At 39.2% G+C, this 19,496-nt stretch overlaps 1 protein-coding gene across 1 annotated transcript; it reads right to left on the minus strand.

The window, feature by feature from the left end:
* Positions 1–1,904: 1,904 nt before the first annotated feature.
* On the minus strand, positions 1,905–18,782 carry cabp7b (calcium binding protein 7b; the record flags this gene model as incomplete). The annotated part of the gene is made up of 5 exons (XM_080510452.1): positions 1,905–2,032; positions 2,147–2,294; positions 2,641–2,753; positions 2,982–3,125; positions 18,674–18,782. 5 exons carry the CDS (start codon positions 18,780–18,782, stop codon positions 1,905–1,907), a joined length of 642 nt encoding a protein of 213 aa, XP_080366578.1.
* Positions 18,783–19,496: the final 714 nt, after the last annotated feature.

A 19,496-nucleotide genomic window follows, 5' to 3' on the forward strand; every position in this document is an offset into this window, starting at 1 on the left:
ATTTTGATGCCTTGAAATGCACAGATTTGAATTATGCAGCAACACTATGCATGCACGGTAGGCAGACTGTGACTATAAAACATGTTCATCAGTTGTATGGTGATCAAGACATCATTATTCTTGGGAGTCTGGACATTTCACATAAAAACATCTTCCCCTTTGCTAATCCTTTTTCTTTTTTCCAAGGGGGTTTTATGATTACCTTCTGTGTAATGTCTTCAGTTCTGGAAGTTTAATGAACTTTGGGTGTGATTCTTAAATCAACAGCTGCTCACATTTCAGTTCACAAAACATCTGTTTGAATTATAAAGTGATCCCAAGCAGCTCAGCCAGAAATACTAATAAGAGAATTAATGAACTCATGAATCCTAAGAAAACTGTCACGTCTTAAGTAAACAAACTGGGTTTTTATTGACCAGCAGAAATGCTTAATTTCAGTGGGGAAAAAGGAACACGCTTTAGGTGATGAAATATTTAACGCCACTGAATGCGCTGCAGTTTCACTTGTGAAACAAACATATTGTTATCCATGTGTCTCTATTGGTGTGTTTCGAATCAAATGCTGAAGGCTCATAAGAGATTTAAGAAAATGAGACATGTCAAAAATCATGCTACGACTGTCCCGATCTCCCCTACCTGACTGCAGTCTCGATGTCTCTTGATGTCTCCTCCCTTGTCAGCAGTAGGTAGTTTGACGCGTCCTCGACTTTCTTTCTCGAGGGCTCTTTACACGTTACACTGAAGAAAGTTTGGCCAAATGGCTTTCAATTCTACTCACGTTCGTTCTCGTGTGGCCTTCAAATCAGTTGGAGCTAAGCTGGGATTTGTCAGATGATAATAACACGAGGCTACATAATATGATATGGATGATTAATGCTTGTAAGTAACAAATTAGCGCACCTGACAGACTCTTCCCCCCCCCCGTGTGCTCACGTAAAGCTGTTTGCCGCAGCACACACACACAAAAAAAGATGATTTTGCAGCCATGCCTAATCTCATCAGGGTTGAAATTTTGGAAAATCGTGCTTTGAGTTATCTGCTAATTTGAGAAATATGCTCCCAGTGGCAGTGATGACAGTAGCGATAACCTGATGCTCTACATAACATGAGCTTTCCCAAGAAAAATATCAATCTCAAGGTGGTCTCAGAGGCAAAATCAGGGTGACACCAAACATCATCAGCACTCGGAGGACAATGAATGTCTATAAAATTTCATGGTAAAACATCAATCCTTTGGTGACACATCTGCAGTCCTGTGTTTTCTACCAGTTTCAATAAGTTTCCTCCGTCAGCCAAGTTTATTAAACTAAAGTAGGCTGTATTTCTATATCACTGCAATAAACAGACACATAAACAACATGAGTCTCTGTGGTCTAAAGTTTTTTTTTTAAGCTAGTTATTTAAAATGACATGTTTTGTAGCCCATTTTTTTTTTTTTTTTATATTGCTGTAATTATTTGTGGCTGTCTAAAGGCCAGGCGTTTCAAGAACATCACATTTCCTCACACCACATAGACACTTTCAAAGCATGAAACTCACTCTGACACATTGGAACGTTGAAGCTGTCGTCAGTTTTCGTGCCATCATTTCTTGTAATATATCGGAAATCTGAGCCGGTGTGACCCTAAAGGATGCTAATCAGCCCTTGAAATGCCTTTCATTTGCTCTCGCCTTTCAGCGTGATATGCTATGAAGTAGTGGCCCAACAGAGCCACAGTATGACATCATTTCATCCTTCACAGAGAGAAGCACCACCATGAGTGTCATGAGTAAATAGGACAACAAAAAAAAAAACAGTGGAGAGGAAAAAAAAAAAGAAGAAGAAAAAATGTTTTGGTTAGAAATTGCTTTCTGTTTCCAGTGTCCCTCCTCAAATCCATTTGCAACCAGCTGGCACCGTATGTTCACTTCATCCCTCTGCGGAGCATTTGATTTGCTGCGATGAGCATGACGCTGATGATAAATGCAATAGCGAAGGCACAAATCAGGCTTTTCCGCACACACGTGTGCTTTTCCTGTTGTGTTGGACTTGCTGTGGAAAGATTGAGAAAAAAAAGGAAGAAAAATAGCACATTTGAGTAGCAGCTGAGGAAACCAACAGATCAAATAATGTCTGGAAATGAAATGGCATTGTGTTGAGGCGTACTGTCAATGTCCACGTGGGACTCTGGACTGTTCAGGTGGTTTTCCTCAGTCATGATGATGTTCTCGATGTCTTTCATAGTGAGGTGGTCGCGGAAAGTATCGTAAAGCAGTCTCTTAAGCTCATCCACAGTCAGTTTCTGCATGTCGCACTGGGAACACAGAAAACACACAGGAGACGGCCTAATTAGTGGAGGAAGAACCTTCGCCTCCATGCCCCTCAGTGATGCGCAGAAGTTGCAGGTCAGCAATAAATAGAAGCGCTTACATTTTCATTAAAATCAGAGATTAGAATAGTTTATTTGATTCTGTAATTCGATGCGAGGAGTGAAGCTGCTGTACAAACAAAATGCAATTATCAGAGCACTGTGGTTTGTCAAGGTTGCTTGAACATAAAGCAACAATCCAATCGATGATGACGCTCAGTGCAATTATATTTAAGCGGTTACATTTGACTTAATCTCGATTTGATTGAACTGGATTGATGACAGCGGATACCTTCCAAAACACAGAGTCAAAGTCTGCTCCGTGAAACTTATCAGGCATCCCCGCCGCAGACAGTTTAGGCCCGAGCAACGTGACAAACTCTTCAAAGCCCACCTGGCCATCACCTGAGGAAACACAGACACGCCACATGCATGACCCACAGTAGGCGTCAGACAGATCAAGAGAAAGAACGTGTGTGTGTGTGTGTGTGTGTGTGTGTGTGTGTGTGTGTGTGTGTGTGTGTGTGTGTGTGTGTGTGTGTGTGTGTGTGTGTGTGTGTGTGTGTGTGTGTGTGTGTGTGTGTGTGTGTGTGTGTGTGTGTGTGAAACAGAGATACCGCACGTCAGACGCACCGTCCATATCAAGTCTTTGGATGATAACCTCCAGCTCCACTTCATTAGGCATGTAGCCCAGCGAACGCATGGCCATTCCCAACTCCTGCTTTGAGATAAAGCCATTCCCATCTCGGTCAAATACTTTGAAAGCTTCACGAATCTCTGCGGAGAAGGAGTATACAGAGAACAAGTATGTTATCACCTGCCACACTGTGAGATGCTGGCACGGTTCACGATGTTGGTTTGAAATATGTGAATACAGAAGGAAGTAAAGTAGCTTAAAGCAGTTTAAAAATGTGTTTCTGGAAACCTTTGAACTGTAACCGGGTCATATCTTGAAAAGTATAATCCCACTTTCTCAGATGTTTATATTTGTGATTAAAAAAAACATTAATTTGAACATTCAGTGTTTGAATAGTGGAAGCATTTTTATTCTTTTTTTTCTTGTTCAATAAGCTATACTCCTTCGCTACAATCAAAACTGGTCCTTCTTAGACTGTCCTGCTGCTGTAAACAGTCACTACTGAACTACATGTCCTGCTCACTATAGTGGCCCATGCATTAAAGTAACATCAGCCATGATAGTCTTTGAGGTTTACCAAGATTTTTTACAAATAAGTAAAGTGACATGGTAGGGACAAAGGGAACTATTAAAAAAATATATATTTTGGCTTTGTTTACTTCATATTACTAATTGACAAATACAAACACACATTGGATAAGAAAAGCCTTAAAACAGGCCAACTGTTATAACTCAAATGTAATCCTATTTCTAAATCCAATCCTATGAGTTTAGTGGTGAAATTGTCTGTAATCATGCAACTGTACTGACAATCTTCAGCTGCCTTTTATAAAAACAGAACAACATTTAAAACCTTGGCCTGTAAAAACAGTTTGGTTGTTTTGTAGATTAAAACACCACATTTTACCCTCAGGATAACAGAAACAATTGAAAACAATATAAAAAAAAACAACATTCATATTCTGGTAGTATATATGTTGGGTTTCTCAATACCATGGCATCTGTTGTGGTATACAACGACAGAGAAAATATCAGGTTTGAAAAATGTATCCTCAGTTTAAATACCATTGTTTGACACAATCCTGGTAAGATCAAGTTGAGCTAAAAACTGCACCTTCATTCAGAATAATTGATTGTTTTGGCACAATGGATACTGCGAGAAGCACCATATTTAATCTATTTACAACGATACAGTGATGGCAATGTTTCTACTATTGCTATTTATGTCTTTCTTTGAACTCTTGTTTTAGTCTGTACAGTATAATAGTTTACAGTCACCTGGCCATTGTGAACAATGTGTGCAAACAACGAAAATATAGTTTTTAATCGTTTTATTTGTGTAGATTTAGCCAAATCTATAAGTTATCACTGTCACAACATGACCAAAGGTTTGCAAGTATGTACGCGTGTTTATAATTACCAGCAACTTTTGGTAAATAATCCATCAACATTGCCATTTGGCTCCTGTCCTCGGCCTGCATCTGTATTCTGTTTGAAGTGGTGAAAAAGAGCAGTGGCACATCAAAGAATCTCAACCTCGCCGGCTCTTTTTGATGTGGATCCTCAAATATACAACATTACTCAATGGAAGCTCAGCAGTCACGTGATCTGATGAAGCATGGAATAAAATGTATCAAAAATACAATACATTGAGATAAAATGGAAGGTTTTACATGAATTCATTAATTCTGGAAAAGTGTATGCAGAGAAAAGCAAAGTGTATGAAAATGAGCTAAATCAATCTCAAACATCCACGTTTTTCTTCGTTTTCTGCTCGAGTTTTAGTCGTCTTACAACTGCTGCTGAAATTCATAAGCTGGAGGATTTTTAAACTTGTTTACGTTCTGTATTGTTAATGAAGAAAATTAATTTGTATGCATGTATGTTACTTGGCAAACACAATTTGCATGCAAGTCCACCAGTGGCTGAGCGCTGGTCATCCATCTTGTGCACACGACTGACTGCAGTTTATTAGCGGTAGCATGCAAACTGGCTCAACTAGCGGCAGTCTATTAGCGGTGAGTCGGAATAAAGGGAAGTGTTTCCAGAGGAAATGGCCGGGGCTCGTAAACTAAAATCCTCCTGGACAGCTGACACCGCCTGTACCGTACCTTGACATATAAGACACAAAACATTTGTCTAAATTACAACCGGCAGAGCCAGTTGAGGTTTGTTATCTACCTTCAGCAACATCCTGGATTCAATGTCGTGACCTCCAGTGTCAGTGACAAATAATGAATTCACTGAGCTAGCTGAGCAGTGGCCGGACTACTGATCGTTACATACCTAGAAGATTAAATATTTATAAAAATACATCTGCAGATGCCTCTACAAGAACATAAATATATGTTACACCAATGAGAAGTAAAACTGATTTACAATATGAACATGCAATTATAAGACTTGCTTTTGTGGTTTTTAGACTAATCTATTGCAGTATATTCTCAATCCGGCATGAAGTTTCTCCCATCCAATTATTTATTTTTAGAAATGTCAATGTTTAAGATTAAATATAATATAAAGCCCACTTTTTAAATTTACATATCTAAGAAAAAGCATTCTAAATCAAACATTTCTCAGTTTGACATGTTTTTTTTTTCTTTTTAAAGAAAGGCAGAAGGATAAACTAAAAATCCCACTTTTTGCTTGTCACATTCACATATATAAAGTACAAAATCATAAAACTGCACTCTGGTAGTTTTCCATCTTTTACTCAAAAGTGCTGAAAATGTTAGAAAGACTGGGCTTTTGTTCTACTGGGAGTCCTCGATCAGATAATCTAAGTAACCTTGCAGCACTGTGAGGGTGCAACTGCTCAATTATCTAAAGCCAAGGCTTTCTGCTGCAACAGCAAGTCATCAAGGTCCAGGAGCAAACATTTCTTTTTTTTTTTTGCATTGAGCCTGTTTTTGCAGGTAAGAAGAGAACAATGTCAGTGCAATGCTATCAGGTTATTTGACATCATTGTGGGGGCTGGAGCTCCGTGGGGCGGCTCTATTGGTTAAGTGGATTGTCTTCCAACCACAGGGTTGGTGATTCAATCCCCCATCTCGCCCTCACCAGCATTGAAGACACTGAATCCAGGTCGCTCCTAATGTTGTGCGAGCACCTTGTGTGTGTAATCATGTAAAGTGCAGAGATTGCACAAGTGGCGATATGTGCCCACCAACCAGTACAATCCAGTTACCTTTATACATATTTCTGTGGATGGAGAGAGGAGCCTTCATCTTTCCACTCACTCTCTCAAACGTCTTATTGCTGAAGTCAATTGAAATAAAACGGCTGTAAAAATGCTATAAAATATCACCACTGGCACGACACAATAGTGGCACAATGGTTATTAAAAATGTGCCTTTGAGTAATGGATATCACAATAAAAAGTGAATCAAACAGAATATATCATCAGATTAGAATAATGTGAAATGTAAACAACTGTCAGGAGGTTGATTGCAAAGATGAACACAGCAAAACAGATTATAAAACAATTAAAATGTGGATAATTATCATAGACAAGGCACTGATTGAAATATTTATCACAGTTCATCCATCCATCCATCCATCCATCCATCCATCCATCCATCCATCCATCACCACTGTGCAGCCCATGAAAACACATACATTGTAAAAGCATAAGAAAATTGTCAACCGAGACAATAAACTGTTATTTGGCTGAAGTGAACAGAACTTCCTATTAAATATTTACCTAATTTCAAGAGTAATGTTCGTTTTTTTTTTGGTCAGTATAATAATCAAAATGACTAAACACATAAATGCACAAAGGTTGAATCTATAGTGCAATAAGAAATGTACTTTTTGCTCCTGATATCAGGAGGTGGTTCTACCAGAAACCAAGATCAGAGACTCACTTGCAGAGATCAGACTTTCCAGTATCCAAAAAGTTCAAACGTATTTATTTGAATCAGGGGTCATGCACAAAAATCCACAAGAAAAATTCCAAAACCAAAGGGCAAGTTAAAATCACAGAACCAAGCATTTATGAGGTTAAAAAAAAAGCTGGAATTACTTCAAACTGAAAAAAAAGACAATCTGGCAAACAATAGGTGAGTGAGTGCATACGTAGACTGAGACATGTGCAAAGTGTTTGGCTCCCAAATAAAGCAGTAAGTGTGAACAAAGCAGGTAAATGTCACAGCATTGCTTGACAAAGTAGCGCCAAAGCATCTTTTATGTTAGTCAGCAGGCATGAGGGGAGCATTTTTTACAAGTTTAAATGTGACTGATTGTATATCAGTTGGGAACGTTATTGATCAGATTGTTTTTTTATGAATACTACAAATTTCCATGACAAAGTTTGAAATTTCCTTTTTCACTCTAACTCCAACTCATCGCTGATCAATTGCTGCAGTCAGGGACAAATCTGATGCTGACAGCATTGTTTATTGAATCCAGGTTTATGGATGGTTCAAATAAATGTGTTCTGGCATTGTAGACACCTTTAACAAATGAATAAGGTACTTCTGTTTCTGGCAGTTCACACGCTTCATATCCTTTTGCTGTTCACAGGGAGATAACTTCCTGGGAAAATATGTCGTTTTTGATCTTTGTTCCTTCTTGCTGCTTTGTTGTTTTTGTTTGTTTGAACACACTCGTGCCCTTCACTCCATCCTGTGTTGCAAAAGTTTACAAACTCGGTCTCTTGAGCCAAAAGAGGGGACAAAAAATATTCCGTCTAATTGCATTAACTCTGGAACAAGACCTTTACTGGAACAAGCAATATGAACAGTTTATTAAATTGTTTCAGGCAAAAGCGAAATTAAATATTGACCAATAATTTCACAGCAAGTTAGACCAATATCTGCCAACACAGCATTGATGCCGATTGTTTCCTGGATAACAAACATTTATCTGTTCTTCAATGTGAGCTGTTTGTTTGAGGTTATTTGTTTTTGTCATGGTTCAACCACTAAATGTCTTTTATCCATTCAACACACATCCTCCTCTGCCTTTCTCTGCTCAATCCTAAATTTCTCCTCTGTTCCTGGAAAAAAATAAATAAAGGAAATGCTCGTCATAGGAATATAAACGATTTCTTTCAAACATAAAAAAAAAAACAATCCTGTGAGATATAAACTCAGGGATTTAAAAGTTCGCTGACCTTCCAAATGAGCTCAAACTGAACATGAGGGCCAGGAGATCGTGTTGACCTTTCTGACTGACTGATACAGGGACTCGAGCTGGCTGCAGCTGAAAACATCCATGAAAATGGTTCATGATGACAGTTGATGCCAAGATGCCCACAGCTGCCTGTTGGCAGAGCGGTCAGTGCTGCTGGCCTGGACAATAAAAACAATAAAGCCTTTTCATCTAAACCAATGAGGAACCGTTAAAAAATGGAATTTACACCACACGATGAGTTTAACATGGTACTACGGTGACCTTTTTAGAGGGATGACACTGTATAACGTCTCTTTATAATAAATTTTGCATTTTTACCACTTCAGCTGACTCACAGTACTTTACATAATCAGTCTCATGCACTCACGCACACTAAGGTGATGTCTGGTAGGCAAGGTGCTTCCTTAATATCTTGCTCAAGGACACTTTGATGCAGAAACAGGTGGAAATTGGAATTACACTGCCACCCTTGAGTCTTGATGATGAGACGCTCAAGTTCCAGAGGGATTTCCTCCCTAAAACCTGAAGTGACCTGACCTCGATTTAGCAACAGAATAAAATTCACTGTCATTATGTCTCACATTAATTTTTAAAACATGTCAGCAGTTTGTTTTGATTTAATGAGTTTGATCAATGCAGACTGCACAAATTAAAACTCAACTAACAAATCTGGTGAAACCACATTCAATCTTATAAAGTATTCATTCAAAGAATTTTTTTTGCCCTACATTCCAAACGCATATTTTCAGTATTCTTTCCACCTCTGACACCCGCATGCAAGCATATATAATCAGTTAAAGCAGAAATCTACTATAATATCCTAACATATGAAGTAAAGTTTTATTACAGTTTTAGGGGAGGCAGACTCAGCCAACTAAACATTAAAATAAAAATACAAAAAAATACAAAAATGATCCTTGAAGAAAAGCATCCACCAGCTCAACTGTGACTGTCCCATTCACCACAAAATACCCTCTTAACCTTCAGTCACGATCACGACACAGAACGATACCATAATGGAGTTACGACAGCAGGAGGTAGATGAAGAAGTCTCTTTACACCACAGGAAGTAAAGTGAGGAGAACAACGGGCAGTCCTCAGTGTCCAAAGTTACCAAGCGAACACAACTTAACTCTTCTTCCAACATCCTTTGCAGTTACCACCCAAGTTGCCACTTTATTAAAGTTCATATATCAAGCCAAAGTCAGGAAGGTGGCCTCATATCAGATGTCAAATTTAGGTGGACATAAATCAGATGAGCTCTCTATTCATGTAACCAATCACATGTACAACCTGATTGTCAATTGAGAATCAAACAATGACTCAGGCATTCCAGTTAATTGCATTCAGGATCAAACGGGATCATTTGTGTCGGTCTAAGATGCAGCCTGGAGTTTGGATGTTTATCATGGAAATGGTAAATTAACTTCACTTATATAGAACATTTCCACCTTGACCTGATCTCAAGCCCATTCACACACACGCACACACACACACACACACACACACACACACACACACACACACACACACACACACACACACACACACACACACACACACACACACACACACACACACACACACACACACACACACACACACACACACACACACATTATTTATCTTGTTCTCTATGTCGTCCATTAGAGCTGCTGAGCAGTTTCTTGTGTTTTCAATTGATAAATGATCAACTCTAAGCTCATTAAATGATCCTGAAATGTTTTCAAGAAAATACAGTGTCTTGTATGATACAGACCTGGTGAGTCAGTGATAAAAGTACATATTAAAAATAAATAACCTTGGTTATCTTGTGAAAAGGTTACTCCCTGAAAATTGGTTGGAGGATAAAGGCATTCAGTGGGAGATGAGTCAGAGTCTTTTCATTAACCAAGAGCCCCTCCCAGGTGGGTGCATCAATAATGCTATGATGACACCCATGACATCCCACTGTCTGATAATGGAAGCAAAAATGCATGCTAACCAGCTCTATTGGTGCTCTTTCAGCAGATATGAAGGACAATAACATCAAAACGATGTCAATTTACCCAGAATTGACTATGAAAACATCCCCAACTTCTTCCAACCAGTGAGTACAACTCTATTAGTCTCAGCCGAGGAAACAAGTGATTCTCTGGGTGAGTGAACATTACCATCAGTGTAACTCGGGATTTATTAGTGTGTTGCAAGAAAGACTTTTAATTTAGTAACAAATCAACAACGAATTAATCTGATTGGAGTCTCTCGACTCTTCTTCGTTGTCCAACATGAGTAAGAGCTTTTCATTCTCTATTCAGAGCTTCATTATGAGGGCGACATCAAATGATGGTGCACAAATGAACACAAAAAAAGTGTGATTATTCAGTGCATATGCATAAAGGATATGTCAAAGGACACACTCTTTACACACAAAGTTGTCCAAGTAGGGTTTTTTTTTTTTTGTTCCTCCTGTGAACTGAAGGTGTCAGAAATACATCATGACGCAGCAGCGTTCACTATCCTTCATTACCTGCCTGGGGAGACGAACAACAGAGTCTGCACTCGTTAGAAAATATAAATCAGTCCATCATCTCGCAGTTTCACTTCACACCTCCCCTTGTATGTTATGTTTCGACAGATAATACACACAGTCCCAAGACAGGGTGAGGATGTGCTGTGAAAGCCCTGCGGCTAAAACAACTCCCGCAGTCAAAATGCTCTTGAAATCCCAACCTGCGGCTCTCTAAAGGCCCAGGTAAAGTCATGTGACTGGTTCTTTTGTGGAGAGATTATTAACATCAAGGTGGAGTACCAGTTGTCGTTTTGAAGGATCAACTCTGATTACTCATAATTCATTACAAGCAGTACAGATTTAATCTCACTGATCTCTTCTTTGACTGCATGTTTTTTCCCCCTGCTTTTGGCCGTTAATTGGGTTTTTGTCAAATATCAGTCTGCTGTGGTCTTATTTTTATGTTGAGCTATTTTTATACATTAACCATTTAATCCAAGCTTTTTTTTTTTTGGCTTATGCTCAAAATGATAGAAAACATTATAGATCCGCAAGTGTAAAGTCTATAGGAAAAACTTTGGTGTCAAAATAAAGGGAACACTTCTGAGATTTGCATGAAATCTGGCAAGTGGGTTGATGAATTGATGCTGCATGGATTTTGATATTTGGTCAAGTTTTTCGTGGATTCAGCTGTTTCGCTCTTTCGGCTTGACTTCTCGTGTTCTTGTTCATTGCTTTAGACATATCAAACACACCGAGTTAACTAGCAATGTTTAATAAAATGCTATCTAGTCCTCAGATCGACATTTCTTTGTGTTTATCAGTGGTTCACTTATTGAGCTCTGGGGTTTGAAACTTGACATCAGCCACCTACAGTGAAAGTCAGAGCTAAAGTGATCGCATCAAATGAACTAATTCAGAAAAAACGCCATACCGTAAGTAACATATGAGCAGCTTTTATATGTATTTTCTTTGCTTTTCTTCAGGCGAGTTCGACTTCGTCCAGTTGCAAAGTGACATCTGTTTTTTCTGATTGGCCACCAATTGTGATTGTTTCTAAATGATGTTCATCACTGTGTAAATCTGCCATCTGTCATTACATTATACAAAGTAAATAAAACTCAAAGCTGAAAGTAATTAAAACAGGAAGTTTAGGTCAAGACTTATTATGTCTTCAACCTCCTACATGAGGATAAAGCAAAAACCTAAATAAACTTTCACACTACCTGATAGTTGACAATACTAAGATAGTATTGTTCTTGTTTTGAACCACTTAACCTGATTAGGATTGTGTAGATTATTTCCATAAGGGAGCTGAAGATGCTGAAGAGAACAATGTCACCAAGGGGACACATCCTGCCTGATTGTAAATTTCAATGTCGAAAATGAAATGCATTATTTACACAGAGAGATAAAAACCCTGAGCAACAAAAGCAAGATGATGAAATTTGTTGTGAATACCCTAATTTAAAAGCAAAATGATTAGTTCAAATAAAAAGTCTAAATACTTTTGGTTGAACTTCTGGCACCTCTATGCCTCGATAAAAGCAATCCTGCTTATTTGAATAGTGAAAATCTTGGCAATTAAAACAAGAGAAAGGAAGAAAGCTACATAATTTGGTTGAAGCCACACAGAGCCACTACAGGAGGGCTAAAAAGCTCCATCCATCTCCGGAGTATCAGGCTGCAGATAAAAAAATATGTACTTACACGTGTCTTTCAGTAATTTGACCTGCAGTGATGCAGTGATATTAGATTAACTTCAAGCTTCAGTTTACATTCTGTAGCAATACAGGTTGAGCTTAATGGGCAACTTGAAAAGCAGCTCTTCTGGCATTAAGTTAACATTAAACGTAAAAATTACTTTTCCCCCCCTTAAATCCAGAAACTGGATATGTTTTCATCACTTAACATTAAGTTTTTGCCAACTCAGTCCAATGATGAAAATGAAATATGAGCGTTGTGGACGAGCGGACAAGGGGAGAGTAAGGACAGTGTCTCATAATTAACATTTGGTACCAGTGTTGTTGTTTGAAGCTGAATCTCTCGGGGCAGCTCTTCGGTAACGACCAGACATTTGTCTTACAACTCGAGCAAGAGATGGTACCACGTGTCCCGTCGGAAGTCAGAAACAAAACGAACACAGAAAAGGCAACAAATTTGTCCTCACTAGCTCTGAAAGCTGTAATTACGGGTCTAAATCTCTGACAGCTGTAATTCAGTAAAAGAGATACACTGTGCCCATATTCTCTGCATCCAATATTAGTCAAATAGGCACTCCATTTGTAAGCACAAAAGAAGGCAGCTTTGCATACAAAGTGGGAAATAGTCCACACTTGACTACAAAGCTCAGTGTCTTGGGGATTCTCCTGCAGGCTGCGATCTATAAATATTGTTCACATCCTCTGTCAGTGAAGCACTAAGGAGCCCTCCAAGCTTGCGGAGACCTCCAACAGTGTCACTGCTGGGAAGTCACGACTGCTCAGCCATGAAACAAGAGTCTTATCTATGTCAGCACGTGTGCGGTTAAAGTGTCGGCCAGTTTACTGTAAAAAAAAAAAAGTTAGAGACGGTGTTTTAGAAAATGAAGCACAGACATGGTTAAATCTGTTTTCAATACAATAAAGTTTATAGTGTTCTGAAGATTTTATTTAGTTCTGATAATTCAGTGGCGGAGATACTGACTACACTGGTGCAGTGGTTAGCACCCTGGCCTCACACCGAGGTGACCCGGTTTGATTCCCAACGTGGAGCTTTTTTTGTGTGGACTCATCATGTTTTCCTTCTGGGCTTTTGTCTTCTGCTCCATTCTACTATCCAATGACACGTTTGCCAAGTGGCAATAAATCACCCATACCAATAAACGTGTGTGTGTGTTTATCTGTCTCTCTTTTAGTCAGGAGATAAGAGTCGTGGCCTGTTCCTGGTGCATGCCACACTTCACTCAGGACTAGCAGTGAAAAGATCCAGCCCCTCATTTATAGAGGAGAAAAAAAATATGAATAGTACAATTAAACATCTTAAATGTTTTTTTTCAAAATGATTGAAGGCACACACTCCTTTTTAAAGTATAATGTGTCACTGCGACTGATAAATATAAACACGTGGTGGCCCATTTGTCCTGTATATACAGGTATTCCCTGTCAGTCATGCAAAACAGGACGAACTTAGCTCTGGATCTGAGTTTTAACAACGCTCAATAAAGTGCAAGACTCTGCATAATGTGCACACAGGCATTTACCAAATGGTGTTAATATGTTTAATGGGTGTGTTGAGGAACAACAATGTTACGACTGCTGTTTCTGCATAAACCACATTAAAGGTTTAAGTAGCAGGCGTCGTGCAATTTGTGCCGAATAAATGCTACAGAGGGAGGTAATCATAACAGGGAGTGAAATACTCAAGGTTAAGATTCAGGTTTAAGATAGGGAGTATGTGAAAGTCAAACATATCAGCAGGTGCGCCGGTTCACAGGAGTCAGAGGTACAGTCGCTTTTACAGTCGTAGTGATTTGAATACAGATCAGAGTTTATGACAGGCGCGTGACACAAGGGCAAAGCAATGGGCAGGCAGCCTTGCCACTGACCCTGCCCACCTCGGCAACCATCTGCTCCAAAAACACTCCCTGGAAAGCACGACTCTATTAAGACCTGTGAGCACTTCATCAGCTGCGCGGAAACCCAGTCAGCACAGACGACGTCCTTTTCATTCACTGCAGTGCAGGTGTCTGTAATCCTCTCTATTGTCACTGACAATGATGTGCTTGGTATTGAGGGTTTGGAAAATACTGGAGACAAAATCAAATTCTGTGACCGTCAGTGTGACATACAGACAACTTGAAATACAATTAAACATCATTTAATAAGCCAGAGGCTTTCAAACAGCAGGATTATGAAGATTTATTCATAATCTCTGCAGAGGGTCGGGAAAATGTCTGGAATATTCATTAATGTTAAAATTATTATTTCCAACTTAATTGAAGTACTAAAAGATGCAAAACAAAAGTCCCTTTTTTATACAAGCAATGTACCACATCTGTGAAACTAAGGTGCAGACAGGGGATCGTCATCTGTACAGGGCAGTATGGGGTGGAAAAATAGTGCATATGTATGCTGGACACAACAAACCCAACAACACACTACAAGGGTGTACATGGAGACATGCACACAGCTCAAAGCACTGGAATCAGGTCTCAGATGAAGCTGTTATTGGTTGAACTCTGATGATGATGTTGCTTTGATGCATGTATGTTGTACGCTATATAAACGTGGCTGGAATATCTTACATATACTAAATCAGGCTGCCTACCATTGTTAACCCTTTATAATCAATTTGCTGTGTCACTCATCAATTGAATATTGTAACCTTGATGGTGGACTTGAGGGACATTCGAAGATTAAAAACAAATAAAATATCCCATTGTCTTATTTTTTATTTTTGTTATCAATGCAAATGCTAACAAATGAATAAAGTTGCCAAATACAGTCCTTTGTCTGAAAAGGTTGACGATCGACATTCTGCATTGGAATGTCCAGATGTTTTCTTCCCTCTCCTCCACTTTTGAACACTTTGTCCATGATTTACGATCATCCTGCATAAAGCAAGCTGTAACGCACGCTCATGCGAGTAGATTGTATTTTTGGTTTCATTGCGCTCGGCAAGTGAAGAACTAACACTGTGAGTGACATCTCATGCAATGAGGAGTATTCAGTTTAAAGTTTTGGGTTTTAGAATCCCTCAACATGAGAATGAGTTCACTGCTGTCACCTTCATGTTTGTTCCCATACACCCACAAATTCATATGATTGGATGGAACCCTACGGATGGAGCCCAAACAAGCAATTAATATAATTCTTTTATATATAAAAGAATTATATAAAAAAATGTTTGAGAGATGATTTCAATTCAAAATCTGAGGAACAACTCAGAAAAGATCCTACAATAAAGTTTGCAAATAAATGTGATGGAGAGCCTGCTGCATCTCAGCCAAAGAATGAACAATAACAACATTCTCAGATGTAGTAAATCCCACTGAGTGTTGTCCATTAAGCAATTAGCTTATGCACCTATCAGTATTTTTGGACACATGTCCAGTATTCCATGGTCATAAAGGCGAACGTCTTAAATTGATAGTGTGCGCCTGTCAGACTTTATCCTCCGTGTGCCCTATTAGTAGATCAGGCTCCACATTTTGCACATGCGAACCTTTATTAGATCAGTTGAAGATAAATTCCAATTAGTCATGAAGTGATTAACAATCTCTCAGCATGGACAGCCCCAAACCTTTTTGAAGTTTGAATGTGGGTTTCCTCCAGGGACCCTAGTTTCTTCTCACCATCCAAAGACATGCATTTGAGGTTAATTGTTTTTTTTTTTTAATTTCCAGGAGGCGTGAATTTGAATCTGTCTCTCTCCCTGTTCGAGACCTGTGATGGACTGACAACCTGCCTTCACTCCTCGTCAGTTAGGATCCATCCCCCATGACTCTAAGGGGGATAAAGTGGAAGAAAAGATGGTTGGATGGATTGATAGATATAAAAATGTGGCTGTAGCACCCTTCTACTGTATAATAAAGTGCCTTGTATGAATTTGATTTCCCAGACTGAACCTAGTACAGGCATTCAAAAGTGAGGCTTGCCAGGTAAATGCGTTGTACATGTCTCATGTTGTTGTGACGCCTTCTGCTGACTCTCTTGTAAAAGTCACGATTGCCATTGACTTTTCCAGGGGAAGCTGAAGCTAAGCTGTTGAATTTGTTTATCTGAGGCACTTTGTTTGATCGACTGTCCATTGTGCAGTGCATCTCATTGCAAGGTCCTTCTGTCCTTGCATTGTGTTTGTCCGTGATCATTCCAGCATGTCTCTGCAACAGTGTCACCATGAAAACTAAACGATTAATCTCACATCTGATGTTAAATTTATTCTTCCATTGCTAAGCATTATGAGTTTTTGTGTAATCAAGTGGTGATTAAGAGTATGGATGTCAGGCTGACTTTGGAGTGTTCAGATAACCAGCAAATCACACATTATGTAAAAAGATCCAGCATGAGATAAAAGTTATTGGCTGGATGGCATTGTGAGTGACTGAATGATATCATCCCAAGTATCCCTTTATTTCTAGGATGTAGCTTTTTTTTTTTTTTTACTTTTCTAGCTGGGACATGTAGTCTAATGAAATCATATCTTATTCCACACATGTCCGAGTACACTGGGAATATACATACACACCTTGCATGGAAAAAGCTATTATCATAAATATGATGAGAGGGAGTAATTACACCAGTTGAGCAGTCAGGGAACGTCTGCCCCGCAGTAATTAAAGATTTGGTGGATGAAACATTATTTATAGGCAGTTTTTTTTTCCAGGCTCTTGTGAAAAGAAAAGCCGTTCTGATTCAAAAACACATAGACTTCATCACAGTTCACAGAGCAGTCACATTCATCTGCAAAACGCTGCAGCTTCCATGTTCTGTAAGGCGCTGCAGCTATACTGTAAAGTAAAAGGCTGCTTATTCAAACCGCCAGACCAGATGATGATGATCTGCGAATGGAAAAAGGTTAATCTGAGGCTCTCTTGGCTCCCTCTACAACTACAAGCAAAGTGCTATTTAACGCACTCTACCTGCCAGTGGGGCTCAGTGACAAAAGAAAGCACACTGTTTACTATGAGCACCACTGAGGTGGGAGGCCATGTAAATGCAGCTTTGCATTACATGCTCAGTGAATCTACCGGGGGTCAATAACTTTCTGGTTGAGTGGTTTGACTCGCTATCTTCTGAATGTTTAATGACTGTCAATTAGGAAACTACATTGAAAAGACTTTTCATTATCTGGGAAGCTGTATCATCAGTGGAAACACAGCCTCCTCTGAAACACACAACACTTTGCACCATTCTACTGTTTATACAAATTTGGACTTTTCCATAGCCAACCTTTCAATTGAATCTATGTCGTCATGGCAGACAGTGGATTTTCAATGTCAAACAAGTGGCTCAAAGCAAGGGCAGGCAGCCACTTGTGGGCCTGGACGACCTACAGATGGAAAGAAAGGGGAAATGGAAGTCTCTTTGCATAAAAGACTTGGCGTTATCAAATCTGATCAGACTTATCTCTTTATTGTAGTCTGCATGGCTTTGTTCACATCCGTTGCCTGCTGTGCTTTCTCATTGTGAGTCCCATTTGTCCAAAAACAAACAAATATCACACTCTGAACAAGGAGATGCTGGAGTTACAATAAGCACCAATTAATCTTTCAGGTGCCTCATATGGAAAGTGTGTGGTCATTTAAAGTGATTGCAATATGATATAGAAGAAGATCAAGGATTCAATTGTCAAATCATTATTAAATATTTATTGGGGTTTTATTTCACCTTCAGAAGTTGACAGTTATTAATTTGCTGGTCATCACAGCTTATTTGATCAGTTTATTCATCTCGGGCTCTCCTATGTTGGAGAATATTTTGCAAGAGTCCTCTGGCTGTTTAATCTTTGATCTTGGTTAAAATACAAATGACTCTCAGGTCTGTTTAATTCTATTTGTTTCATGGTAAAATCATGCTCTTGACTGACATTGTTATATGAATGTGGTATAAGATTAGAAATGCATTGTGAATTGCACTCCAGTGCAACTGTAAGGTTTTTGATTAGTGTCTTTAGAAATGGCAACAAAATCTGTATAAATCCATACCCCCCCCCCAAAAAAATCAATAAATAATAATAATAAAATGAAATTAAGCAGAAAACAGGCAAAAAGATTAAACCACAGAGGTGATAACAGAGCACACTGTCCCAGAACATTTGAACTCTAAACATGAAGCAAAAATATCTGCATTACAAGGGTAAATCTTCTATCCACAGAGAGCCAATTGCTCAGGGTGATTTGTGTGAAAAGAAAACGAAAAGAAGGGCAGCTGCACTGGAGCTGTCCATGGTTCTGACCTGATCTCCCAGCCGGGCACCGCGTTCAGGCGTAAAAATACAACAGTACATTTTCAAAGAAAATGTTAAAATAAAAATAAAAAATCCACACACAATCTAGTCAAGAAGATGAACAGGTCTCACCTTCCACCTCATCCTCAGGCAGGCTAACAGGGGTCCGGTAGGTGAGGACATCTGGAATAGTGCAAAGTCCCTTGTACATGAACCTGGTGGTCACAGCACGCACTGGCATTTCTGCGAGGGAAAAGCAACAACTGTGTCGCGATCTTCATATAGCCCGGCTCTTCGGAGTTTTCACAGACCCTTCTGCTACTGTCCTTGGTATGTTCTGGGCAAGAGCTCAAGCAAATGAAACGCGAAAAATCCCCTTCTGCAAAGTTGAACCCTGCGTCGTGTTTTGGGGGGATTTTCCCCCGCTGATTAGTAAAAACGTGCGTAAAATCGCATGGCACGAAGCGCACGCGTTCCACCAAGAGCGCGGACTATAAATCGCCTTTCGATTCAATGCATAACGTGTTGCAGCCTAGTGCACGCGAGATATGGAGCAAATAGGTAATGCCATTTAATTTAAATGGCGTATGAAACTTTTACTTCCTAGCCTGTTGAGCAAATGTTTCAATTAGGTCACCAACGATAAATGTAACCTCATCTTATAACTGAGATCCGATCAAAAAGATAGACGTACTTGTTTCTCATAGGTGCTGCTTTTCAGCAATGAAGTGACAATAAAAGAGAAAAAAAGACAAAGAAAAAACAAAAGATGTATACATATAACGTCGCTTCCTATTTCTACAAAGCGTCTTGTTCCTTCAAAGAGTCAATTCCCGGTATAGTCTCACTTTTCGTCCCAGTTTTGGCATCTTCTTAAAATACAAATAGAAAAAAAAATCGATGATACAAGACAGGAAAGCGGCTTTGTTGAGCTGATCCTATCCAGTGGACGAGG

Source organism: Blennius ocellaris, assembly GCF_963422515.1.
Source record: "Blennius ocellaris genome assembly, chromosome: 15".
NCBI lineage: Eukaryota > Metazoa > Chordata > Actinopteri > Blenniiformes > Blenniidae > Blennius > Blennius ocellaris.